Source organism: Myodes glareolus, chromosome 19, assembly GCF_982192425.1.
Source record: "Myodes glareolus chromosome 19, mMyoGla1.1, whole genome shotgun sequence".
NCBI classification, from domain to species: Eukaryota; Metazoa; Chordata; class Mammalia; order Rodentia; family Cricetidae; genus Myodes; species Myodes glareolus.
This window is the reverse complement of record NC_142044.1, coordinates 27,005,953-27,033,369: the sequence shown is the minus strand read 5'-3', so window position 1 is coordinate 27,033,369 and position 27,417 is coordinate 27,005,953. Positions and strand designations below refer to the sequence as shown.

Sequence of the window (27,417 nt, the reverse complement as noted above, 5' to 3'; positions counted from 1 at the left end):
GTCATGAAAGGAAAGTAACTACATTTATATAATCTTCAATCCCATCGAAGATCTGAGAAGGGAAATAATGTTATCTGAGTAATTAGGAAGTGCAATCAAACAACTTCCAGAACATGTACCAAATCGCAGAGACAACTGGCTACCTGGACAAACACCCAAAGTCACATTTGCAGCGTTGAAGCAACCAACTTTGGCTAAGGCCTGATGTAACTGACATACCATTTTCAAAGCAAGAAACTTCAAAACTATCTTACCCTGTCTTGGCAGGATATGACAGTCTTGTTTTATCCATTTACGGATATTCTGTAACTCTGTCAGTAGTTGAGGTATGAGCATTTTTTTACCCAAAGGCCAGTTCTGCCAAGAAGAAAGGCTCCAGGTGGAGTGTCTTTGGTGCTCAACATTCTCTCGGGCATAGATCAGTGTTGCCAGGAGTGATTGTGTCTCCCTACCATAGAACTCTGAATTAGATTAAAGGCCATTTTCTACAGCTCTTTGAAGAGGTTGAAGATTATCTATCTATACTGAATATAATCTCTATATATCTAAAGAACCTGATTAGTCTAATTATAAATGACAAACTTAGATGACTGTTGATCTATATAATTCTCAATATCTATCTAACTTAAAGACTGAGATAATAAACAAGTGTGCAATAAATGAGGACAATGAGACCTCCAAATATAAACAATGTGCAAGTATACATTGCAATATGGTAAATATATATCAATACATAAACAATATATAAGTATCTTAATCAGCGGTAGAAGTGTACAATGCAATATGGTAAATATACATATATCAATACAATATATATATACAAATACATAAAAATGTTTTAAACAGAGGTAGAAGCATGAAGCATGCATGCATAAAATAGTCAACATAATTTAACTTTGTATCAATATATAAGAATCGATACCAATATGTTTGTCTAAAAGCAATAACTCACAAGTACAAATCTATTTATCCCATAATCCAATTATCCCTCCTTTTTTTTTTTTTTTTTTTTAAGATTCCTGTGCTTATAAAATTCCTCCCCCAACCCTCAACCGTATACTAATTATAACCAACCCCTAAATGATGTCCCTAAACCCAAGGACAAACTTTATTGGGAGAGGGGACGTCGTTCTCTAGAATTACTTCCAGCTGTCATGGGGGCGACGTTCTTTCTGGGGGATCCTGTGAAAGTAAAATGATGGTTAAATTTCAAGATCAATGTCTTTTAAAATTGCAAATAGTCTCTGAGTATTTTGTGGAGGTCTGGCCAGAATGTTGTACAAGATGTGCACCATTTCAGCACGTTGGAACCGTCTTGTGCAGCTGGTACCCAAAACAGGTCTTGTAGTAGCGCTATCAGTATCATGACGTCATATCAACCAGGTGGAGTTGTTGTTATGGGGCCCCATCTTCTTCCTGGAAACTTCAAATGTCACTGTAGGAAAAACTCATTGTTCATTGTGGAAAACTTAAACATTAATTATATAGACATATACATGAATACCTATATTCAATGAGAGACATGATAGATATATTTAATGAAGGTATGATAGATATGAAGAAAAGTAAAGATGTTTTCTAAACTCATATTTCTTTCTGTCCCATATCATGGCTCTTGACATGAGACAGAAACTCCAGAAACTCTGGGTTTTTCTTTAAACAACAGGCTTGGAATTAGAGAGGGACTGAGCCAGAGTTCAACTCTAAAACCAGCTCTATAAATTTAGAAATATGATTTAGTATATGGTACTTACAGAACCTATTCAGTTTTCTTGATAGTCCCTATTGGGCCGTTATTTTCCATCTGTCAGTATTCAAATATCCAGGGTCCCTTGAACTTTTCAAAGATCAGTGTTTTCCTGTGGAGATAAGAACAGAACCCTGCCCCCATTCTATATGCTTTTCTTACCACCTGTATGGTTATCATCATTGTAGATGCTGTCATTTCTCCTTTCCAAGAGGTTTCTCCTCTTCAAATCGAACCTTTATTAATTTTGATGGTATCCACAATTTTTCTTCTCCTGTGGAAACAAGAGCAAAACCCCTTCCCCAACGTAGCACATCTCCTGGCTTCCATTGAGAGGTCAGCACGTCTTTGAAATAAACAGGTTGGTTTAGTTCAGAAGTTTTTTCCATTATCCAATGCCTCTCTGCTGCTGTTGTTCCTTTCTCATTAGCATTAAGAAAATTCAAGGTTAATAAAGCATTATGCAATCTATTTCTGGGGGTATCTTTCATCCCTTTCTGTTTGTTTAGCATATCCTTTATAGTACGATTTGATCTTTCTATAACTGCCTGACCTGTAGGATTATTTGGTATACCTGTAACGTGTTTTATATTATAATAAGCAAAGAAGCGTTTCATTTTCTTAGATACATATGCTGGACCATTGTCTGTCTTTATTTGTGCAGGTATACCCATGATGGCCATAACTTCCAATAAATGTGTGATTACCGAATCAGCCTTTTCTGAGCTCAGGGCAGTTGCCCATTGAAAACCTGAATACGTGTCTATGGTGTGGTGTACATATTTTAATTTACCAAATTCCATAAAGTGGAACACATCCATCTGCCAGATTTCATTCCTTTGAGTACCCTTTGGGTTACTCCCTGCAGGCAATGGTGTTTGATTATAGAAAGAACAAGTAGGACATCTCTTTATAATGTCCTTAGCTTGTTGCCATGTAATGGAAAACTCTTTCTTTAAGCCTTTACTATTGACATGATGTTTTTTATGAAATTCTGAGGCCTGCAGAACGCTTCCAATCAATAATTGGTCAATTTCAGCGTTACCTTGTGCTAGAGGCCCAGGCAGACCGGTATGGGACCGGATGTGTGTTATGTACATTGGACAAAGCCTATTCCTAATTATGTCCTGTACCTCGATAAACAATGAAGTCAACTCTGTGTCATCTGGTATGAATTCAGCGGTTTCAATATGCAAGATAACTCTTTCTGCATATTGTGAATCTGTAACTATATTAAGAGGTTCTTTAAAATCCCTTAGCACCATAAGAATGGCATATAATTCTGCCTTCTGGACAGAATTATAAGGGCTTTGTTCCACCTTACTCAATTCTTCTGATTTATAACCTGCTTTCCCTGATTTATTTGCATCGGTATAAAATGTCCGAGCTCCAGTTATTGGAGCATCACGTACAATTCTAGGAAGAATCCAAGAAGTTCTCTTTATGAGGTTAAGTCTATCACTTTTGGGATAGTTGCTGCTAATTTCTCCCAAAAAATTAGCACAAGCTCTTTGCCATGGTTCATTATCTTCCCATAACTTTCTTATTTCCTCAGTAGTAAAAGGCACTATAATTTCTGCTGGGTCTATACCTGCTAGTTGACGAAGTCTCAGTTTACCTTTTATAATTAATTCTGAAACCTTTTCTACATAAGTTTTTAATTTTTTACTTGGTTTATGAGGTATAAATATCCACTCTAAAATAATATCTTCCCTCTGCATTAAAATCCCTGTAGGAGAAATTCTGGAAGGCAGTATGACTAGGATGGAACTAAGATTCGGGTTGACCCTATCCACATGTGCCTCCTGTAATTTTTCCTCAATCATTGTCAGTTCCTTTTCTGCTTCAACTGTCAATTTTCTGGGACTATTCAAATCCTTATCACCATCTAAGGTTTTGTTTAAATGAACTATTAGATCAGGTGTTATCCCAACAGCTGGTCGTAGACTGGAAATATCTCCTAACAATCTTTGGAAGTCATTAAGAGTCCGTAACCGGTCTCTCCTAATTTGTGCCTTTTGTGTTCGAATTTTCTCTAACCCTATTCTGTAGCCTAGGTAATTAATAGAATCTCCTCTTTGAATCTTTTCAGGGGCAATTTGTAATCCCCACCTAGGCAAAACTTTCTTTACTTCTTCAAACATACTTTCCAAAATATCTTTATTTGAATCAGATAATAAAATGTCATCCATGTAATGATAAATTATGGACTTGGGAAATTGCTTACGAATTATTTCCAGTGGCTTATTAACAAAATATTGACACAATGTGGGACTATTGAGCATCCCCTGTGGGAGGACAGTCCATTGATATCTCCTAGTAGGCTGAGAATTATTATAAGTAGGCACTGTGAAGGCAAATTTTTCTCTATCCTTTTTTTGCAAAGGTATAGTGAAAAAACAATCTTTCAAATCAATAACTATAAGAGGCCATCCTCTTGGTAATAGAGAAGGCAAAGGAATTCCAGATTGTAGCGGACCCATAGGCTGAATTACCTTGTTGACAGCTCTTAGATCTGTCACCATTCTCCATTTACCAGATTTCTTTTTTACAACAAACACAGGAGAATTCCAAGGGCTGGTTGATTCTTCAATATGGTTAGCATCTAGTTGCTCTTGTACCAGCTGTTCCAAAGCCTGTAACTTATCTTCAGCTAGAGGCCACTGCTTGATCCATATTGGCTTCTCAGTTAGCCATTTTAAAGGTAGGGCTGTTGGTACCTCTAAAGGTTTGCTATTGGCTGTGTGTTCTTGTACAGCCTGAATGGCTGGTGACCTTTTTCCATAATACCTCATTATATCCTTCCCAGAATTGTGAGTTCCTGGAACTACAGGAATGTTAATCTGGGTATTCCATTGCTGTAGCAGGTCACGGCCCCATAAATTTATTGCAATATTTGCTATATATGGCCTTAATCTTCCTATTTGCCCTTCAGGCCCTATGCATTCCACCCATCTTGTGCTTTGTTTTACACGAGATAGGGTTCCAATTCCCAGGAACTGAACATCTACCTCATGAAGAGGCCAATTCGGATGCCAGGATTCTGGAGTAATTATACTTACATCCGCACCTGTGTCTAATAAGCCTTCAATAAAAATGCCATTCATACAGACTCTTAGCTTTGGTCTTTGATCGTTAATATACGTTTGCCAAAATATACGTTTACTCTGTCCTCCTGAATTTTTTGACTCATTCTCCACATGTAATTCATCATTTAGACCAGTATTACTTTTTACGGCAGACATTGGAGTTTTTAATTTTCTTGGTGAGACACATTTTCGACTGTAACTGGGAATGACTGGGCCACTTTTGGCTTGGGGGCCTGCGAGAGGCCCCTCAAGGAGTTTCCCGATGGTATCGGGTTGCCTTGTCTGTCTGTTGTTGACCTGCATTCGTTGGACCAATGTCGGCCTTTACCGCATCTTCTGCATATACCTGAAGGCTGAGATCTCCTACTTTTGTCATTCCCAGAGGAGATATTATTCCTAGGATTTCTTTGCCTGCAATCCCTTTTCAGATGTCCTAATTTACCACAATTAAAACACCTGGTAGTTTAATGTCTCCTCATAGCTTTGGAAATCGCTTCTCCTACCCAGGATTCATCGTTATAGCTAAACATCTCAACATTCATTGTATGCTGTATCCATTCTTCCATTGGTGCTGATCTAGATCTTAAAGGCCCAATTATCTTTTTACATTCAGTATTTGCATTTTCAAAAGCTAGAGATTCAAGAAGTATTCGTCTAGCTTCTGGGTCTGTTACCCCTATGTCCAGAGCCTTAATTAATCTTTGCACAAAGTCAGTAAAGGGTTCTCTCTGTCCCTGCCTAACCCTGGTATATGATTCGACCCTTTTTGCTGGATCTTGTATTCTATTCAAAGCATTCAAGGCTGCTTTGTGACATAAGGACAGCACTTCTTCATCATAAAGAGCTTGGACCTGTGGATCAGCATATGCTCCTACACCAAGAATTTGATCTTGGGAAACCTCCACACCTTTTGCTCTTCCTTGCTGTTCCATATGTTTGGATTCTTCTCTGAAATAAATTCCAAACATCAAGGAAGGCCCATCATCTAAAACTGCAGACACTAGCTGAGAGAAATCATGGGGGGTAGCTCTGACATTAGAAGCCCAAGTCCTTATCATTTCCTTAACAAATGCAGAGTGCAAGCCAAAGTTAACGACAGCTTGCTTAATTTCTTTTAAATCATTCATTGCTATTGGTGTCCATCTAGCTTCTTTAACTCCCTTTGAGCCTTTGGAAGTTAACCCTTTGTCAGAATAAATTACAGGGTATGTTGTTAGGACCCTGGGTAAGCCAGTTCTAACAGCTGGTGGTGGCATTGTATCCTGTCCTTGTGCCTTCTTACTCTGTTCACCAGCTCCAATAGTTTCTTCAATCATTTCTAATCTTTTTATCATTGTATCCCTTAAATCCTGAATCTCCTGACCTACCCGTGTTTCTAGTAATTTCACTAAGGTATCAGTTTTTTGGTTCCCATTCTGGAGGTTCATTCTATCTGTTACCTTATCAAAACTTTGTGGTAACATCTGAACGTCAAATTCAACAGCCTGTACCCTTTCAGGTAACTTCCTAGTACCCTTGGACATGGAGTCAATTTTGTCTATCATAGTATCCACTTGTTCAGATAACCCCTGATTTTCAATAATTTTAATCCTTTCAACTAGTTGTTCAATATTAGTCCGTAAAAATCGTATCTTTCTTAATGATAAAATATTGAAAAGAAAACTGAAACCTAGTAACAAGTAAATTAATATATTCCCATAGTCATATAAACCTTGCATGACATAATCCATTGTATTAATAAAGAAAACAGTAAAATTGGCGTTGGAAACAAAAACTGCCATATTACCTCTTGTCTAGTTGGCAGCGCTGTTGCCAAGTTGCGACTAGAACCACTGCAAAGGTGACTTAAACAGGTCCTGTTTCAGTGTCTGCCTTAGTATTTGTTAAAAACTAGGAAATATAAGTTGCTCAAGAAAGAAAGTTTAATTAAATCAATTCCATACACGGAACCAGAAACCCAGAATCCAGGGGTAGAAAAGAGCAACCCAGAAGCCGCGTATGCCTCCACGTGACCGAGTCGTTCTGATTCACGCCACTAAAGCACCGCACTTACAAGGGAAATTTAAAAACAACTCAGAAAAGAGCAAACCAGGCAGGCAGAGACTGTCCCGAGCCTGTGGAGCTTGGGAGGCGTGGGGTTTAACTGAACTGCTGGCTCCACACACAGGGCACAGGCCGCAGCTGAGGGAGGTCTCGTGACTAGCCGAGCTGGTAGCAAGCAGTTGAGTGGGGGGGAAGGGGGGGTTCTACAACCAAACGTGGGGCGCCAGATGAAGGCGTAAGTCACAGACAATCCCACACCAGTTTGGAATTATGATTAATAGAATGGTTATTTATTCAAAGGGGAAAAAACTTACAGATTACCGTCCCAGACAACAGCCCCTCCGCGCGAACAGGAAAGGAGTCCAGGGGCCGGAAACGGAGCCGGAAGACAAAGAGAGAGTGGAGGACAGCCGCTGCTTTTTTTAAAGGGAGAGACCACGCCCCAATGGGCTGGTAACTCAGCGGCGATTGGCTGAAGGAGCTGAAGGAACTCCCACAGCAAGAATCTAATGGTTTAGTTACAAGAAGCTCTGAATATTTTCTTATCATTTCTTAACATGTAATGTCAAATTAGTGTATCTTTGGATTATGCGCTTAGAATGTTTGATTTTATGAACCGTTACTTCAGTTACTGACATGTTTCATTAAAAATTGTTTAATTGAATTTTTACTTGGAATATTAGGACAGAATTTCCATCAATTTCTCATATGACCCACTTCTTGCATTTTGTGTTCGTTTTTATATGAAGTAAAATTCTCATCATTGACAAATATAAAATGAAATTATTTATGATCTCTGAAAGTGTAAGCAAACTCCAATTAAATGCTTTCTTCTTTAAGTGTCTCTCTTCACAGCAGTAGAAGAGTGACTAAATCAGTGCCCACTCGGCCAAATACAAGCTTTTTTACCCTTTATACCCTTGTGCATAGATGATGTGTTATCTCCTGCCTCAAATGTTATTTAGACATACCTGCTTATTAGACAACTGCTTATCATCAAGCATTTGCTTAGTTATCATCTCATGAAGTTTTGCTTTTGTTTGTTAACCAGATCTCAAATCGGTGATTTGTATAAACCTGGCTAAAAGTAGTGTGTTTTCATACAGAGGACTGCTATTTCTCATGCTATACAAATGCATTTATTGAAGACTAAGTATCAAGAAGACAGTAATTTTTTTAGAATGTTTAAGAACATATTTTAACTAATGAAAACTGGTAATTTTAGTTTATTGGTTGCCTACACAGCCCCAAGTTCAGTCCTTTAAGAAGAATAAAAGTATTCTTCAGATCCCATCTTCTGCTTTGGAAACAGATATAATACTTTTAATTGACAGTTCGAAGTTTTTAAAGACTTTTTATTATTTAAAAAAATTTATGTCTGTTTGTGTGTCTTTGTTAGGGTGTTCATGGGTGTCAGGCATGACAGGTAAACAAAATAAAGACAAATAGAAAATGTTTGCTCTATAAGAGAAAAGCATAGACTGACAACACAGGTCCCACAAGCAAGAATGCAAAACATTCTGTAGCAGATAACCTGTAATCCAACTAAGCCCTGACATTCCCACACAAGGCCTCAGTTCCTGGGTGGGGCTGGTTCAGGATTCTGACACAATTCCAGAACCCAGAGTGGTTTTCACCCATGCTTTTAAGTGACCATTTGTGAATCATAGCCCCTTCCTCAGGCCCTGTTAGTTTGCTTAACCTCCCAAACTCCGGGAAACATGTCTACAAGCTTCGTATAAAGCACATTACAAAGGCTCCAGATGTAAGGTGCTGGTGTTGAGTTGTGGAGAGGGATGTGGCGCCCCACACCCTCCTGTGCTTCATCCTTCTGGAACCCTCAGGTCTTTAGCCCTCATCACATGACTGAAGCCCAGACAACCTTGCTGAAAAGTCTTTAGCCCAAAAGGCTGTGAGCTATGCCAGTAGACTAAAGGAGTTGCCAGCAGTGCCTGTCTCTGCAGAGTCTTCTGGCTTCAGCAGAGTTTTCTCTCTGGCCTGAGAACAGGACACCTCCCCCTGTTGGGGAAGGTCAGACTGCCAGCTCTGACAAGAAGATGGGAATTTTTTTGAATTTCTGCACTGTGTTAGGCACAGGACCTTATGGATTTATAATCTACATCATGAAGGAATTAGGAAGGAAAATCAGAAGTTATACATCATAGTTAGCAACATGCTACGAAGATGGTTCCCCTCTATATAAGGCATTCTGCTTGTAGACTGGCAAGAAAGACAAGCAATTCAAAACTAGACTAAGTAGGTAAAGGAAAGAAACGGAAATGTTGACAGACAGTAAAATACAGAAAAGTGGGCTCTTTGTGGTTCTATTTTTCATGTCTGTGGTACAGAAATTGAGGGCAGTACTTCTAGGTGTTAGTACATTTGCAGAGAAAGAGGCCCTGTCATATAGGCATTGCTGTTGGAGATGTGATTGCTGCAGTCAGCCTCTTCCACATCCCCTGCAAGCCCGTGTTTGTGTGTATCTTTCCAGAGACAGCAGCAGCATGTACAAGCTTGTGTTTGGAAATTGTTGTTGAAGTGTTGGGTTTCAGGGGGGAAAGCTGCAAACAACTTGGAAGATTCTTAGTAGAGAGACTGTTCTGTAACCAGCACAGCTTGCTGTGAAACATCACCACAGTTGACATAATTATTAAGTTGTGCTTATGTGGAATTTCCTGGTCTTTATTCAGTAGGATAAAAGGAAGCCATGGTGTCCTATGTATAATAACTCATTTGGTATTTTTTAAAAAATGAAATGAATACAAGGAAAGTGCCTGTGTTTGTGTGTGTGTTGGGAAAAGAAAGAGGTTGGATTGGAAGAGGACGTTACAGCTTTTTTTTGGTTTTTTGTTTGTTTGTTTGTTTATAAAATTTTCCACTTCCTCCCCTCCTCCCCATACCCTCCCATTCCCCCCACTCCCTCTCCCCCCCCTCCTCCCCATACCCTCCCATTCCCCCTACTCCCTCTCCCCCCCCTCCCTCTCCAGTCCAAAGAGCAGTCAGGGTTTCCTGCCCTGTGGGAAGTTCAAGTTCCTCCCCCCCCTCCAGGCCTAGGAAGGTGAGCATCCAAACAGACTAGGATCCCAAACAGCCAGTACATGCAGATGAAACAAGACCCAGTGCCATTGTCAATGGCTTCTCAGTCAGCCCCCATGTCAGCCACATTCAGAGAATCTGGTTTGATCACAGCTCGTTCAGTCCCAGTCCAGCTGGCCTTGGTGAGCTCTCATTCGATAAAGTGCCTGTGTTTGTGTGTGTGTTGGGAAAAGAAAGAGGTTGGATTGGAAGAGGATGTTACAGTTTTTATCTTTGTAGCTCTATAATTGCTTATGAATTAAAACTTGCAAAACAAGCAGTTAAGATTTAACACTGATTCATGCTGTAAGGTGTGTATAAGACAGAAGAAAGTGTGTCCTTTTCCCTTTTTCTGTCACTACACTGTCTGTAGCAGCTGATGTACCTTTTTACTGCGGCTCCTGTGCCTGACTCCTGACAAATGTACCTTTTTTGAGAGAAGGGACATTGTTCACTATCCACAGTAAGCATTTTATTGAGTACTCACTGTAGCCAGACTGAACTCTGGGAATCAGATACATCATAAATGGTGTAAAGCTACGAGAAGTAAGGGAAAAGTGGACATATACTGAGTTTGAACAAGGAAGGCTGAGGCCTGGAACTGGTGGCACTTCAGGGAAGAGTTGTTTGGGTGGGCTCTGTAGGTGGTATTTGGGCATACACATAGCCATTCTTCCCTCCAGAGTCCCTAAGCGCTGACTCACAAGATGATAAGTTACTTTAGACTTTTTGTACAGAAGAGGATAAAGACCCTGAAGGAAGGGCCAGACTTTGAAGAAAGAAGAGGTGAGAAGAAGACACAAAAGTGAAACTTACTTTGGAATGAGTGATAGTACTTAAACACTTCATTTGCCAGGAACTGCTTGTGACACGTTCTTCAGTTCCCCATAATGACCATGCCAACGAGTTATTATTACCTTACTGCTACCTTACATATACCAGAATTCTCCAAAGTATACCATCAGGCTTATGTCTGATACCCAGTGGCACTTTAACTCAGTGTCAGAATCATTGACTTAAATGTATAAATAGTAGAAAATTGCCTTGTATTTTATAGACATACCATTTCACATCTGAACTGGAGACCCTAAAAACTTAAGTGATTTTTCTAAGGTTACATGACCAGGGAGGACTAGAGCAGGGATTCAGACCCTCTCTCTATGCCCCAACCTAGTGCTCTGTGCTCCTCTGCCAAATAATACCTCAGTCACACTAGGGTTTGTACTTAGATATGGGCTTTTGGTGACTTCCCTTAAGGTCTTAACACTCACCAAACACAGAGAAGCTGTTGGGTTTTTTGTGAGCCTGCTGTTCTTGTGAAAGATTGCTCCTATTCATTATGACACGTTAGCAGTCAGTGGCCAGGAGAGTATTATTGGACCTGCTTTTATACATGAGGGAACTGAGGCGCTCACGAGTACAGTCATCTGCCTAGGATCAGGCAATAAAGACTACAACTAAGATACCAGGTTTTCAGGTCCTTTTAGGAACCAGGGCTTGGCCCTGCCATCCTTTCTCATTAGCTGTGTGACCTTGGGAAGTTTACTTTGCCTCTCTCTGCCCTTTGACATGTTTAAAGTGAAGGTGGAAATAGTAGCATGTAATTGTGGAGAGTTTGGGAGTTAATATAGAAAGGATCCTTCGCATTGTTCTGGAACCTTCACTCATCAGAAGCTTTAATTCCAACTAATTATAGCTATTGCATTGTTGGTATTTCTAAAGCGCAAAGAAGTCTGTTGGATTCCTGGCACTGACCCCAAACTTTTCTTGTAGTAGATTCTGAGTTGGCGTTAACACAGTGTTTTGGCATATAGGATAATCTTAATTGAGTTGGGTCAGCAGAGAAAGGTGTGATTTGAAATCAAATGTAGCTGGTCTCTAAGCCTGGCTTCAACCCTCAGTTCCACTTACCTATGAAACAATGCCTTTATGTCTGGAGAAATGGCTCAGAAGTTAAGAGGACCGGAGTCTGTTTCCCAGAATTCAACTTGGGCATTAATACCCTCTTGTAACTCCAGTCTCGGGGATCTAACACCCTGTTCTGACCTCCGTGGATACTGCACACATGTGATGCCCACGCAGGTGCACAGGCAGACACATGTGCACATAAATAAAAATAATGCCTTGAAGGAATATTGTATGGGTCTTAGGATATTTACTGTGGTGGATCCCAGTACGTACTCAGTGCTTGATAAATGGCAGTTGCCAAAAGTTAGGTTGGCACACCAGTCTGAGTGTATGATAAGTTCTCCCACAAGTAAACAGCCATCAGAGAAAGGCATGCTTAGTTATCACTGTTGTTTGTGAATTACTGATGAAATTCTTAAGGTGTGCATTAGGGATAGAACCTGGAGCACATCCCAAACACACTCTCAAGTCTCAGGGATGAGCTTTTAGTTTCCTGATTTCAGAGTGATTTCGGTACCTATGCCATGCGTCCAGTTGCACTGCAGTGAGCAGGGTGGGCAGCAGTGGTATCATTGTCACTTTCTTTCTGTGCTTCTATGCAAACCATTTGTCCTAAGATATCTTAACCCTGTGAGGTAAATGCCATTGATGCCTCCATTTTACAGGTAAGGCTTAGAGAGGGCCGCTTGACGAAAGAACTGAATTGTTGGGCATTGAATAAAATTTTTTCCCACTTCAGGTTTTGCAGTGGAGCTGGGTCGAGCTTTTTCTCTGAGCTACATTCAGTGATTGGGACCTGCAAACAGGATTGTTGGAGAGTCAGCTCAACTGGGGAAGAAATTACTTAGCATGAGCTCTGTGAATGTATGCACCACCCCATATTAATTGTGAACCTCTCCAAAATAGTCTCTATATTCTCCCTGTTCCTTCCCATGATTCACTGTCTTAGAAGTCCAAGGCTCTTGCCCCTTGTAGTGCTTGCTATTTCTAAGTCTCCCAGTACAGATCTTATCTCTTGGAGTGATGAGGGCATTTTCTGTGCCTTTAGTCCCTCTCTTTAGTTACAAACCTATTTCTGTAATGGTCTTCCTTAAAACCTTTATTTCCTCCTCCTTTCAAATGGCTGACTGTTCTCTACTATGGCCTCCCCCTGCCTCTGCTCCACCAGAGCAGTGCCATTGCCTCTCATTCTTGTTACACACTGAAAGAGAATTTCCCAGAGAATTCTTAGTTTTGTATAGAGGTAGGGGTATTTTGTGAGGTGAGGGAGAGGCCTGGGGGAATGCTTTCAATAAATTGTTCCCAGTAGAATTCATAATGCAATATACTAAAATGTGCTTAAAATACATGAGTCAGGTCCTGGGCTGTTAGATCCTACATACGGCTCTGAGATAACAATGACTGGCACACCTTATGCTTATGCTGCTCCCACCATTAGTGTTATCATCCCAAAATTCGACTTACTGTACCCTATGTTTTAATATCTGTGTCTATCACAGAATATTATATATATATGACATATCACTGTTTGGAAGCACACTCAAATTGATGCATGCATATGACCTAGACTATGCTTATTTATCCAGTCTTTCTGCCTCTCGTCTATCACATCTTTGCAGAGATCTGGTGATGAGGAAAATAAGATATTATATATAGAGAGAGTTAGGCCAGAGAACATTCTCAACACAAATCAATGCCTCCCTTCCATGACCTCTCTCTGCTTAGTCTGCCTGATTTTGCAGTGAGTCATCATCACTGATCTGCCAGGCTTCTCATAATTCTTCCTAACCTCTGCATGAAATTCTATTTCAGGGTAATAGATGTCAAGGGAGGAAGAGAAGAGATTGCAGTTGTGTGGGATGCCCAGGAAGGAGTTCCAGAACCAATTCGTAATAATGTCTTTATGAATCTGGGTAGTGAGTAGCAGATACTCTGCTAACCTACACATTTGTGTGCATTTCATTTGCGACATAATACTATTCCAAGTAAACAGGCAGAATGCTGGTGTGCCAGTGTTTGCTACTTAGCACTGAGGTGTCTTCTCCCCTGGGAGGGTTGAGGTGAACCTCATTGTTTCCTCTGTTTCCCAGAAAGAAGTGTTAGGTGGGATTCTCAGTGGTCAGTGGGCTTCTGTGGCCCAGGCAGAAAGCTTGGCTTCGGGGAAGACATACACAGTCTGTTGTTGAGCTGATGTGACCTTATTTTTCCAAGGAGTAACCAGAGCTGTGTTTTATCTTTCCTTAATATCTCAGCCAGAAATGCTTACAGCCACTGCGGGCATCATGAATTTTTAATGCTGAGATGAGCAAAAGGCTTTGGAGCCTTCATCTGGTCTCACTGGTTGACAGTAATGCTTCTTGTCCATTATTCCCCAGGCCAGTGTTCTGTTTCATGAATGTCCATTGCTCCTGTACAGTTATTGAGGAGTATTTGAAAGTTAAGCATTTCATTTCAGTAGAGTAACTGGGGATAAACAACCTAAGAAATTTCAGAGGACTTAAAAAATTCTTACTAAGCCAAACTGAAATTCAGCCTAAGCTCCTTGGGAAATCTACAGTGTTGTCTGTTGAGTAGGGATACAGAGGTGACCAGAGGCAATCCATGCCTCATATGGAAAGAGGTATACAGATAATGTGAAAAGCTACGCGGAATTACAGGCCAGGGAAGGTTTCTTCTAACTAAAGGAAGACTTAGAATTCTAATGGATACTTGTCACCAATTCACCTAGTGTATATAGTAGGCATTGCTGTGGCAGATTCTTTGTATGCCAAAACTGAAGAATAGAGAGATGGAGACCTGACCTAAACTGGAATATTTTTTAAAGCTTGCACTTGAAAGGAATATCGCGTTCAACACAGTTGTCAGTTAAGCCAGCTGCCACACATTCGCTCTATGGTATGGGAGGTACTGTGCTCGTTTCCAGATGCCTGTAAAGATCACGAGCCTGGGATACCTCCTGAGTGGTTATGTGTGTGATAGGAGTTAACATCTACTCTGTGATCTAATGGGGCCATGCAGGATGCTGCTTAAGTAACAAACAAGAGCAGCAACCAAGAGACCAGAAGGAAAGAGGATACTGGGTAGGTTATTAGCATGGGGTGATGGGAAGTTGGGTTGTATCTTGGTATACTCAGTGGTAAGTGGCTTTCTTTGGTCACTCTGAGGTACAGGGTGTGAGAAAGAACAATCAAGTATGACTTGGCAGATTTTGCATTACAGCTTCACTAATGCTGTTTGCCAGTGACTAAATGAGATAAAAGGCTTGGGGAAGAAGACTCAAGTCGCCGCTGTAGCGTGTTGATTGAGCATCCAAGCGGATGTATCAGATAACTACTTAGATATGTAAGTTTATGTTTTAGGGGTGGGCTCTGGGTTTAAAACTTTGAGAAATCACTTAAAGTGGTAAGGCTTGAGATCTCAAAGCAGTAAGCATAGATAGAAAATAATAAAGTCCCAGAGACAGGGAGAGGCTTCCCAATGTGATGAGGTCAGATAGATGTAAAGACAGTGGAGAGGAGCAGCCATGAGGTGGAGGATGACCAAGGAAGCCTGGATAATGGCCTGGAAGACATGACAGGTGTTTCATGAGGGTAGGGGTTACTGTTTGTGTGTCCACTCTACTGAGAAATGTTTGTGTGCTTCCTATCAATTCCTTGGCACCACATTCCTACAAGGTTGGTCTCAGTTTGTATATTTGAAAACAAGAACTAGAAGGAAAATTTATCCCTAAATAGAAGGCAAATACTCCTTGTATGCCACTAGGGAAGTAAGCACAGAAATTTTACAAGTGCTGTTCTGCAGACCTAGGGCATAAACAAAATAAAGGAATCAAGATTAGATGCAGAGAAAGAGATGTGCTAGAACACTTGAGGTTATCTTTTGTATTCCAAGACTGAGGTGGTTTTTTTCTTTGGGTTTTTGTTTTTGTTTTGTTTTGTTTTGTTTTTGCGGGGCGGGGATGTGTGTTATTTTGTTTTTCATTTTTGTTTTCCAGACAGGATTTCTCTGTAGCCCTGGCTGTTTTGGAGCTCACTCTATAGACCAGGCTGTCCTCAAGCTCACATAGATCTGCCTGACTCTGCCTCCCAAGTAAAAGGACTAAAGGTGTGCCCAACGCGTGGCTAAGACTGAGTTTTCTAATGATAAGTTTCTTCATAGTTTCTTAATTGCTAGAGAATGTGATAAGAATTTTTCCTTTAAATAACTGGAGAGTCAGTGGATGAGTTGGTATATGAATGAGCTTAGTGCTATGGAGGTGGGGGAGGAGAGAGCATGAGCTGGAGCCAGGTGTGGTGGCATGCACCTGGAATCACAAGAGAGGACCCCAGGAAAAATGTTGCAAGCCCTTTACACCACATTCCTGAGGGCCGGCCTGACCTATATATCGGACCCTGTCTCAAAAGAAAAGAGCGTTCAGTGTACTGCCAACCTCTAGAGGTGTTCAATAAATAATTGATGCTCTTTTCTCTGCTTTTCCTTTTCAGAGGTTCCAGTTGTCAACACTCAAAAGAACTCTGCATTGTGACAAATAACAGCTCGTACCTCTTCTTTGTTTCTTTTTTAGATCATGTACAAAATGAAGAAAACTATGCACAAGTTCTGGATAAGTTTGGAAGTAATTTTTTAAGTAGAGACAACCCTGACCTTGGCACTGCTTTTGTCAAGTTTTCTACACTTACAAAGGAACTGTCCACGCTGCTGAAGAATCTGGTAAGTCTTGTCATGTGTAATGAAGCACAGCTATAGGCGTCTCCGCATGTGGGGAGTAAGTCATTGCTCCCTCACCTCACCCCTTGGTACTAGGAGTGAAAAGTAAAAATAACAATAACAATAATAATGGGCTATACAGTACTCTAGGGGTCATTGTTTTTCACAAATCTCAGGGTAAAAGTTCTATCCTTGTATCCTTGCCACTAGCAGCATGGATTTAGTAAAGGGAGAGAAACCACCTGTCTTCTATGTTCTACCATTTTATTACTATTCTTAGATTTTGTTTTTGGGTTTTTTCCCCTTTTATTGAAAAAATTTTTTTCCCTACATAATATATCCTGATTATGGTTTTCCCTCCCTCTAATCCGTGCAGTTCCTTCCTACTTCCACTCCCTTTTTGTCTCACTAGAAAATAAATGGGCTTGTAAGGGATAATAGGCAAATAAAATGAGATAAGACAAAAACTAACACACCAGTGACAGAGGACAAAACAAATAAACAGAAAGCAGAGAGCCCCCCAAAAAGGTGTAAGAAACAGATAAAGATTCAGAGATATACTCATTTATGCACTCAGGAATTCCATAAAAATACTAAACTGGAAGCCCTAATACATATCCAAAGGACCAGTAAGGTAAAAAGAGAGAATAAAAATACATATAAAATAAATTTAAAATAAGATAAAAATTTAAAATAGGAAGAAACTAAAAAGCCAGGACATGACATTGTCAGACGAGGAACCTCCAAAGGTAGCATTGAGTTCACTTTCTGTTGACCATCTACTGCTGGGCATGAGGCCTACCCTAAAGAGTGTGGTTTGTTTGAGACTCCCTTAGAGAAAACCAAATTTTACTTTGTGTTTATCGATAGCAGGTTACTTCTGTGTTAGGTACCAGAGCATGTGTCCACTTCTCCTTTCGCTCTAGGACCCCCATCTGATGGAGACCTGTGCAGGCCCTATCTATACATACAGCTTTGTTTTAGCTGGTTAAAAGAGTGATGAAGTGCCAAGCATGCAGTGGAAATGCAGCCGGTCTGTATTATGTCTTACGTGTGTGAAGATAGTTCTGGTTGTGCATCTTCATTCTTGAAATAAGGAACCTCCCTTAATTCCTTTCAACATCCTCTCCCCACCCCCACACAACAAGTCTGTTCAAGAAAAGTGTTTTAAGATTTAAGGAAAGTAGATGGCAGGAGGAATCTTAAGACATAGATCTTTAAAGATGTTGACCCAAGAAGGCAGACACAGATTGACAGTGGTCAGGGTTTAGTTTGCTAGGTACCGTGTCTGGATATCACCAGGCCTTAGCTGCTTGCACACTCCCGGGCTCCAGCATGTATGTTGTTGGTTTGGCAAACTGTTTAAGAACTCTAAGAACTGTCACATTTGCCTTTGATTTGATTTAATCAGGTATCATCTCAGTCTTAAGAGTTAGGGGACTTACAGAGCAAGGTGATTTATTAACATATTTTCCTGTCTTCCTCTCTTAAAGAAGAGGTATCCTACCCCTTCCCACCTCCCCAGCACTGCACTTGTGCATCCTCTGAGGATCTGGAGCCTAAGCTCATGCCCTCACCTTCGATGGGCTTCAGTGGCCTTGGGTGGTAATCTTGTCGTAAATCCATTTGATAGAAACCACTTACCATAGAGGACTACCACCTTTTGAAACACCTTCCTGCAGTCTGTTAGCCTGAGTGTTTGGCCAGTCAAAATGAGCTTTTTCTTGTATTAAAAAACATTCTTGTGTCTGTTTTGCTGACAGTTTAATTTTAATTGGTGGTTTATGTCATTGAATAAGTCATAAATAATAAATTGTGTAATCTGAAAAAAAGACATTGCATATAAAATACTTCATCTTTTCCCAAAGCTTGGAAAAAAACAATGTGAACTTAAGACATAATGTTCCTGTGCTTTTTGATTTAGCAAGTCCATGATGTATCTCTAACTGTTAGACTATTTGAATCTCATTCCCTCTTCCTTCTGGGTATTGCCACTTGCTGCAGGGTTGTTTATACGGTCGTAAGCATGAACACTAAGGCTGATAGTAGAAAAGGAAGTGAAGTAAGACTCACCCTCACTTTGGTTATAACTGTCTGAGAACCCAGGAAGCTTTTCCAGAGGTGCATCTTGTCACATGAGTATCTTGCTTTCCACAAGACCAAATGTACTTTGGCATTAGTCAGGGGTCATCACCTTGGGGTTCCCACACCAGTCTGTCATATATAGTCAGTATTACACATGTTTGCTGCTCAACTGTATATCTACATATATGAGATAGTCAAGCAATGTGATTATTTAATGTCTGCATGTGACCATATAAAAATTGATGTTTATTGAAAATCTTGTGTAACATTATTAAAGGAGTTCCACAAGAGCCCATAATAAAGGATAACAATGTTTATTGGGGAACACTCACAATAAGAAAGCCGCTGCTTTCCTCTGTTCTGTGGGCACTGGGAGCTGTGAATCAAACTCCGACCACCACCAAGCAAAAGGGAAAAAGGACTGAGCATGCAGCCCGTCTGTGCTTACAGTACCCCAGACGATGCCCTAATGGATTGGTATTTAAAAGGCTATTGGCTGAATGAATTCCCACAATACCTTTGAACCTGGCAGTGTGTGGTGAGTGCTTGTTATGGTTTGAATGCTCATCTTCCTAGCTGGTGACACTGTTCTGAGACAAGTTTGTGAAAACTTTTGGACATAAAGTCCAGCCAACATAGGGTAAGGCTTGAGGGGTACAGCCTTGTTTGAATCACCTACTTTTTAATCCACCAAGATGTCAAGTGTCCTAGCTCTATCTCCACCTCAGTGGCCTTCACCATGCCCTCCTCAAAAGGATGGAGTTGTGCCCTCCCGAACTGAACTGAACCTTTCCTTCCTTAAGTATTTTCTGACATGTATTCTGTCTCAGTGACAAGAAAAGTAATTATTACAGTGCTTATGTGGCTATCTTACCATTAATTAATTACCTAGCTGTTCTGTGTTAGTACTGGTAGTCACCAAGGGTACCAAGTCACACGCAGCCGGTGTATGTTGTTGGTTCACACTGCTAGGAAGCAGCCTAACTCCACCTTCTACACTTCCACTCTGTGTGTATGCCCCTGCCACTGTAGAGTCTCGTATTCTCTTTCCCAAGCTAAAAGTGGTGGTCTAGCTATTTTGGTCAACATACTTAGTCCAAGTATTTTGTTATTGTTGTTGTTTTGTTTCTTTTGATTTTTTGTTTGTTTTTGCTTCTTTTTCATTTGGGATTTTGTTGGTTGGTTTTTGTGTTTTGGTTTTTTTTTTTTTTTGACATGCCCTCTCTCCTTCATAGAATACAAGTCTAAGGTAACTTTAAAAAAAAGAAAGAAAAGAGAAATTGCTGAAGAGCTAATTTATTTCATTAAGAAAATAAAAGTAAATATTCTTCCTTTAAGGATGGTGATGGCATTCCTGTTAAGGAACCATAGAATTATCATTTTCGCTAAAGTTGGTAGTCTGTGTGTTCACTCTTCTGGAGCTGACTTTGCATATGACTGTAACTTTTCCTGACAAGGGGAGCATTGTACTGGCACCTCTCTCTCCCTTGGATCTGCCGGCGGCCTTGGCCTTGTCCCCATAGCTTCACTATGCATTGCCCTGTCAGATGCTGCTTACAGAGCTCTGAGATGCAGCACTGCTTGGGCCCAGGCTTTTCCTTAGAATCGTGGTAGAAGCCACATGATCCCCTAACCTTTGGAAAACCAGGGTCTGCTAGCTGGAGTTGTCCCTGGGTCCATTTGAGCAACAATTGTTGCTGCCTCTGAGTACCTTGCTAACCCACCCAACACAGGGAAGCAAAGCGTCTTTTCTGTGGTCCAAGTTAAGCCCTGGGCTTTTTACAGAGTCGAATAATCACACCTTCCTTAAAACTGTACAAAGATATGCTGCTGCTGCTGTTTAAGAGACTGAAAAGCTTGTGCATGAACTGGTGGGGTTCATATGAGGTCTGTAGTCTAGTCACTGTCACACTTTTGTCAGCTTCTAGATTTTAAAAAGTAATATATAAGCTGTCGTTTCTGGGGAAGCTGGTTGAAGAGTAAACTGGGCTGCTTGATACTGTGTTTTCTAATTTTTGTGAGTTTAAATTTTTCAAGCTATAAATCAAAGTCTAAGCATTAAATTGTAGCCTGAAAGGAAGAGCAAATATTTACTAAAGCATCACTATGTAAAACTTTCATTGTAAAAGAAATGTACAAAACCAAAGTCCATTGGCCTCTCTTGGGCCTTGAGGTGGCTGGGGTGTGTGGTCTTCAGCTTGCTTTCTTTGCGCTTCCCCAGGTCTTGTGAGCCAGTTTTTCCCTCCTGGTGAATTTCTTTTTCTAACATCATTTATGTGGTTCTCATTCTGAGAAGCCAGACAGATCTGCTCTGTACTTACTGAAGTTGGTCTAATTTGGTTTCTTTTGTCTAGGAAATGCTGCCTCTTAGTGGTAAGGATCCTGAGACATATGGACATGAATTGGTTTCCTTGTTTCCTTTGACATGTCTGAAGAGGGTTCAAAGCAAAGGTTACCAGCCGCTGCTTCCCTGTAAGCCTTGGGAGATGCTCAAGTCCTGGTTTCGTCAATTTTATAAAATGAGGTTGATGAACCTCCTTGCCATATCACTCACAATGCATTGATTGTTTTTATTGAGGTTCTGTACAGATACTGTGACTACGAAAGAGGGATTTAGCAATGAGAAACACATCTGAGCCCCTTCTCTCTAGAAGTTTCTGTTGTGGTAGCATTCTCAGAAGTTTTGTAAAGCACCTATGTAGCATGTGGTTCTTCTGTGGCGATGTGGGTCTCTCCCATCCCTCCTATCCTGGTGCCCCTTTAACATTTAATATATTAGTGAGAAGGACTTCTTTTCAGTGCACTTTCTTAAAATAAATAGATAAAAGTAGACCACTCCTGAGTTTAATTTTGTTGTTTATTTTATTAAATATACAGTGAATGAAAAAATGAAATAAAAAAGAGAGCAAAGGCCATGACTTCCCTGAGGTATGATAGAGGAGAAAGTTTGTGATACATATATGAGAAAGCATAGTCAAAGTCAGGGACATTTGGTAGAGTCCAGAGTGGTTATGTCCAGACTGAGCTGAGCCATGTGGGAGAGGGGAAACAGGTACAGCAGCAAGGAGGTCAAAGGTCCAAAAAGGGAAAGGGTAACCAAAATGTCTGGATTATAGAAGGAAGAGTCTCTGGGGGAAGGGGAGCCCAGCCCCTGGGCTAGAAAGTTCAGGGTGGAGGGTGAGGTATATACCAGCCATACCCTGTAACAGGTGGAGGATATTGGGAGAACCTGGCAGCCTGGTCCCGCTTTGCTCTGTTAAGCAGGCACCACTGCTTCAGTCCTTTGTTCCAGCTTTGAAACTTGAAGTACCAAGATTAAGTTCATGTCTTTAACCTTTGAAAGGAAAGCAATAAAATGGTTATTTGCTGGGCAGTGCTGGCTGGTCCTGTGATCCTAGCAAAGGAAGTTAAAGCATCAACAGACAGCATCACATACATTTAAAGTTCCCAAACTGCAAAACTGGACTGGGAAATTGATTCTCTGTGGTGAGAAGACACCATTTAAATGCTGTGCCCCCAGAGTCAGTGCTGCAGTGGCTTACAGCTGTGTGGAAACCTTATTTAACAGTACTGAGCTGTGCCCAGATGGAGTCTCGTCCACCAGTATCTCTCTACCTGCCTTTGCACTGCTCTGCTGCTTGTCATTCAGCAGTTGAGGGCAGTTATTGCTTCAGAGCTGCTGGAGCAGAGCAGAAGGTTCCGCAGCTGCAGAGCACTTCCTGTTTACAGTTTCTGACTGCAGAATGTTGTGGTTTGGATTAAGGATTATTATTTTTTGTTTTGTTTTGTTTTTGTTATGTTTAAGTTTTCTTTCCCTCCAGATGAAAATAGCTGAAAACATACGTTGGATCTAGATTTTTATCACATGATTTTTGAGAATTTTCTTTGAAATGTTAAACAGAATGGAGGGAATGATAGTTATACCCAGTGGTAAGTGAATAACTGCTGGTGCCCTGAACTCTGATGCATCTTTGAAGATCTCATCTTTTTTTTTTTTAAATTCAAATTAAAATATAATTTTATCATTTTCCCTTTTCTTCTTTAAGTCCCTCCCATGTCCTGGACCCCTTGTTTCCTCTCAAATTCATGACCCCTGTTTTATTATTAGTGTTGCTGTGTGTGAGAGAGAGAGGGAGAGACAGGAGAGAGAATAACCTGCCAACCTGCCCAGCCCATTTAGTGTCGATGTATGATTCCAGGTCTGACTGCTCGGTATGGGATAACCAATGACGGGCTTATTCCTCAGGATACCGTCTCCAACTTGGAACATTCTCTTGTTGCCTCCAGTTCTTTGTCCAGAGGTCAGGACTGTGAGGTTCCTGTCTGGTGGATTTAGAACAAGTTCAGGTCTTGTTTGGGTAGCCATGTTATTGAGGTATCATAGGTGAAGCTTCCCCATCGTTTCTAGAAGACACAATCTCACAACAGATTTGTTTGTCCTCTGGCTCTCGTAATCTTTCCCATCCTCTCTTTGATGATGTTCCGTGAGCATTAGGTGAAGGAGTTGTGTTGTAGATGTATCTGTCGGTTCTAGGCTCCCCATCTAAGATCTCTTCTTTTCACAGAAAGAAAATCCATAATTGTACTATATAGTCCCTCATGTCCTGGTGTGACTGGTCACCAGTTAGTATTGTACATTATGTTAGTGAGGTCTGTCCATGCGGGTGGGGGCTGATGAGCAAGGGGAAAGGATTTGAGGTGTTTTCTTTTTCTTTTTTTTTAAATTATGATAATTACATGTGTTTACTATCACATAAATGGGAATATTGGAAAAGATAAAAAATATTACTAGATAATTTTAGTGTCTGACATTTTGATGTAATATTCCTTTTGAACAATCTTATACGTTTAGACACAGATACTAATGGCTTACATATTATTACAAATGTATGTTATAAATATTTTATGTTGTCCAAATTCCTTGGAGTTAGATAATCTGGAGATTCGGGGTTTGTGTTTTAGATGGATGACAGTGTATGTAGGTGCCATGTACCCTGTAATGCCTCCAAGGCTCCTCCAGCTGAAGCTTATCATTAAACAGTGTTCCCTCTGCAGTGAGACATTGAACGCCAGGCTGAAATGAAGTGAATCAAAGACTGCCTTGAGTCCCACTCCCAGTCAGAGCTCATCAGTGAAATGCAGTCTGTCATGGTGGGGTTGGGTACCAACAAAAATGTGTGTTATGTATTTATTTCAGAAGCTCTTAGAACCTTTTTGTTGTTGTGTTGTTTTAGGAGCTTGCTAGCACTCTGTGACATACAAGTAGAACTGGCCAGTTGTTTTCAAAGGCTACATAGTATGTCTTATATAGCCAGACCTGTATGTCCTGCCCAGTTCCCCCAGCTGTTTAGCCCCAAAGAAAAATCAATCACACTGAGATTTCTATAAGTTAAATGCTGATTGGCCCGTTAGGTCAGGCTTCTTACTGGCTAACTCTCACATCTTGATTAACCCATTTTTCTGATCTATGTTAGCCATGTGGCTCAGTACCTTTTTCAGTGGGGCAGCTCACATCCTGCTACTTCGATGATCTGGGCAGGAGTGCAAGGAATCAGCTTCCTCCTCCCCAGAATTCTCCTGCTCTCCTTGCATCATTTCCACTTCCTGTCTGGTTTTCCCACCTATACCTCCTGCCTGACCAATCAGCGTTTATTTAAAACATGATTGACAGAATACAGACAATTCTCCCACACCACAGACCATCCATAACTAATGACTTGTAGTTTTTCTCATTAGTACATAGTTTCTGTATAATAAATATATCCACTGTACAGAAGTTGTGCGTGATCCCGGCTGAGTTTTAAATTAATACAAGCTATTGTACATTAAAAATACTTCAAATAGAAATTCAAATAATGGTTGTACTTAACAATCATTGATTTTAGTCTGATTTAGGATTGATTTTCAGCCTGTAAAATTTTTAGGTGGCAGGTCACATTTTTATCATGAGTGTGTACATGCTATATATGGTTGTGAGCTGATCTTCAACTCGAAGTATACACACAAAACAGCATTAGTAACTGGGAAAGACATGCTTCACAGCTGTGGGTCCACATAAGAGGAAGGAAGGAGGGCATAAAACCTAGTCACTAGTTAGCAGAGATCTTGCCTGTAGTCTCAAGTATTTAATACTAGCCACTCTGGACAATGTAAGGAGATATTGTCTTTAAATTAATTACATAATTGATTAACTAATTAATCTGGTCTCTTCCTCAGAGCCTTTAAGCCAGTAACATTGCTTTTATTTTATGGTTAACTTTTGCTTATCCAAATAGAGATAGGTAACAATAGTTTGTATTTATAGTGTGCTAGCTATGTGCTATGTATTAATTAAAGCACTTTACGTTGTTGGAACAGGTTAGAGAGTCTCGGCCACAGCTATGAGTGAGGATAGTAAGTTAGTTTTCTCTTGTCACACGTCTTCTGAAGGAGTCTGGTTCACATAATAAGAATAAATCAGAGAATAAGGCACACAGCAGCTCTTCAACAGGGTTTGGCATGCGGGAGAGAGGAAACCAGGTAGGCCTATGAAGACTTTGACAGTGCTTCAGATGTGTTTAGTTCTCCCTTGCTCTGGGGGAACAGAAAACTAAGGAAAAGATTGCTTGGTTAGTACTTGGTGAGCATTGCTTTTTGCCATTGTCTCTGCCTCACTGACTCCATAGATCAATCCTTGGTAGCTACAAAGAAAATAGAATCCCACCTCAAGTAATTGTAAGAGCTCTTCAAACCCAGAGTGTCCTCTACAGCACACTGCACTGCCTCCGAGAATATATGGATGCTGTGCTCTTACCGCCTTAGATTTACCATTAAGTTAAAAGTCATACTGATTTTAAAACAATTAAAGAAGTAGCACAGATGTTACAAGGAGAAGACAGACACCAAGATAATTAACTTTCTGTTTGAGGCTCTTAATCCTGGAAGGCTATGGAGTTCTTTTTCCTAGCCCAGATCTGTAGGTGCATTGTGTAAAGCAAATGCAGATATTTCCCTTGGCTCTGAGAATTTCTTGAAGCTCTGGCTGGCAGTCACTCCTTTGACCTTTTGCCCTCTCTCTTTCATTCCCATTTTTCATCCCAGGAATGAACTCTTACCTAGATTTTCTCATTCTCCCTAACTGCTTCAGATTAAATCTTATTTTTGGATTCCTCTGGGGAATATTGCTCAGTCTTTCGTTACTCAGCACATACCAGTGACCTTAGACAGGGCTGGCGCCCGCTTCACACCTAACTACTTGAGAATACACAGTCAAGTCAGGGCCTCTTCCTGTGGGCTGATGTCAACAGCACTGGGCACAGATAAGCAAGGGGAGCATGGATAGTTAGTTCATGCTCCACTTGTGTGTGCAAGGTCGGTGCTTTGGGCTGTGTATACCCTACCCAACTTTATACACTGGCCATGTCCAATGTATCTGCTACTCCTGTCTAGGAACAGGAGAATCGAAGTGGGTGAAATGGAAAACTTAACTCCCTGCCTTGTTCTTTGGTGAGAGTTCTGCTCCATGAACTCTCAAAGAGACTTGTAATGCACATTTGTATGATGAATGTTTAGACACATGATACTGTAGAATCTTAACTAATTCGTTGCTTCTGAACTTCCTTGATCACCGGCTTTGACATACAAGACTCATACCAACTTCCCATTGAACTACTTTGAGAAATGCTAACTTAGAAATTTTGTTAGATCAGATGGTCCATGTCTTTAGCTGTGTTTATTCTTAATTCCATTCTGCTTCTCCTCTTCTGGAATTTATTTATAATTATATTTACTATATAGTTGTGATTGTTTTCCAACCAGTTGGTTGTTAGACTCTCCATTTGTTTTAGACTATGCCCTTTGCTCCTTCGGTCCCTTATGATACATGAAGAAATGTCCTACTCATCCAGGCTTCAGATAGAGTCTTAGTAATCCGTCACTAGAAGAGAGTAGTAGCCTTTCCACTGACTCACTGCTCCACTGTGCTGAGAGTGAAATAGCAGGAAGGACCGAGAGTCGGCAGAAACAGGGTACCTTTAGAGGTGGATGTAACAGTTCAGATCTCTGCTCTGCAGCGTCACAGGCTGAGTCAGCAGAGGCAGATCACCCATTTTCTTACTTACCCATACAGAGAATAGGGGTGTCTCAGCTTCACACTAGTGGGGCCCTTGTCCTGAGGTACAAATAATTTAGTGGGTATTTATGAGTGTACATTTTTTTTCTGCTGGTGCAAACTGTTTCCCTTAAAGAGGCACTAAATAGCATTCAGCAGTAGTTTGCATTGCATACTACATTGAGGTCCAAATGTAAATTAAAGTCAGTACTGAGAATACAGACCTTCTAAAGTGTTCCTCAACCTAGCGACTTTTACCAGATGCCCACTATATGCCAGGCTCTGTGGTAGGCATGACTGTCATTTCTGTTTGCATGAATGGTTGTGTGAAACATTTTGAAAGTTCATTCTAAAGAATTCTTTGATTTTTAAAGAGAAAAGTAAAGACAGACAAAGGGACATAATTTTACAAAGCCCCTGCTTTGGGGGTTCCATGACTAGGGGAGATTCTTTGGCTGCTTAGTAGATCCCAGATGTAAACCTAAGATTTCTCTCGTGCATGGGTGGCCTTCATCACACTCACTCTTGAGGTGATTTTTTAAATTCTGACCATTTCCACGAAGATCAAATGCAGCGCTTTAGAACATTCAGGTGCAGACCAAGCAGGCGACCCAGGGCAGCATTTGGTTCTGGTTCTGAGGTTTACAAGGAAACTGTTCCTCCTGGCACTACTA

General features: G+C 40.7%; 1 protein-coding gene across 4 annotated transcripts in view; it reads left to right on the top strand.

Annotated features, from left to right (window-relative positions):
* Positions 1-27,417, top strand: part of Asap1 (ArfGAP with SH3 domain, ankyrin repeat and PH domain 1) — a 308,124-nt gene that overhangs the window by 176,687 nt on the left and 104,020 nt on the right. For all 4 annotated transcript variants that reach the window (XM_087898828.1, XM_087898826.1, XM_087898829.1 and 1 more), the window contains exon 5: positions 16,427-16,572. In XM_087898828.1, coding sequence (XP_087754954.1) covers positions 16,427-16,572 — 146 coding nt within the window. The remainder of the gene's footprint in view (positions 1-16,426; positions 16,573-27,417) is intronic.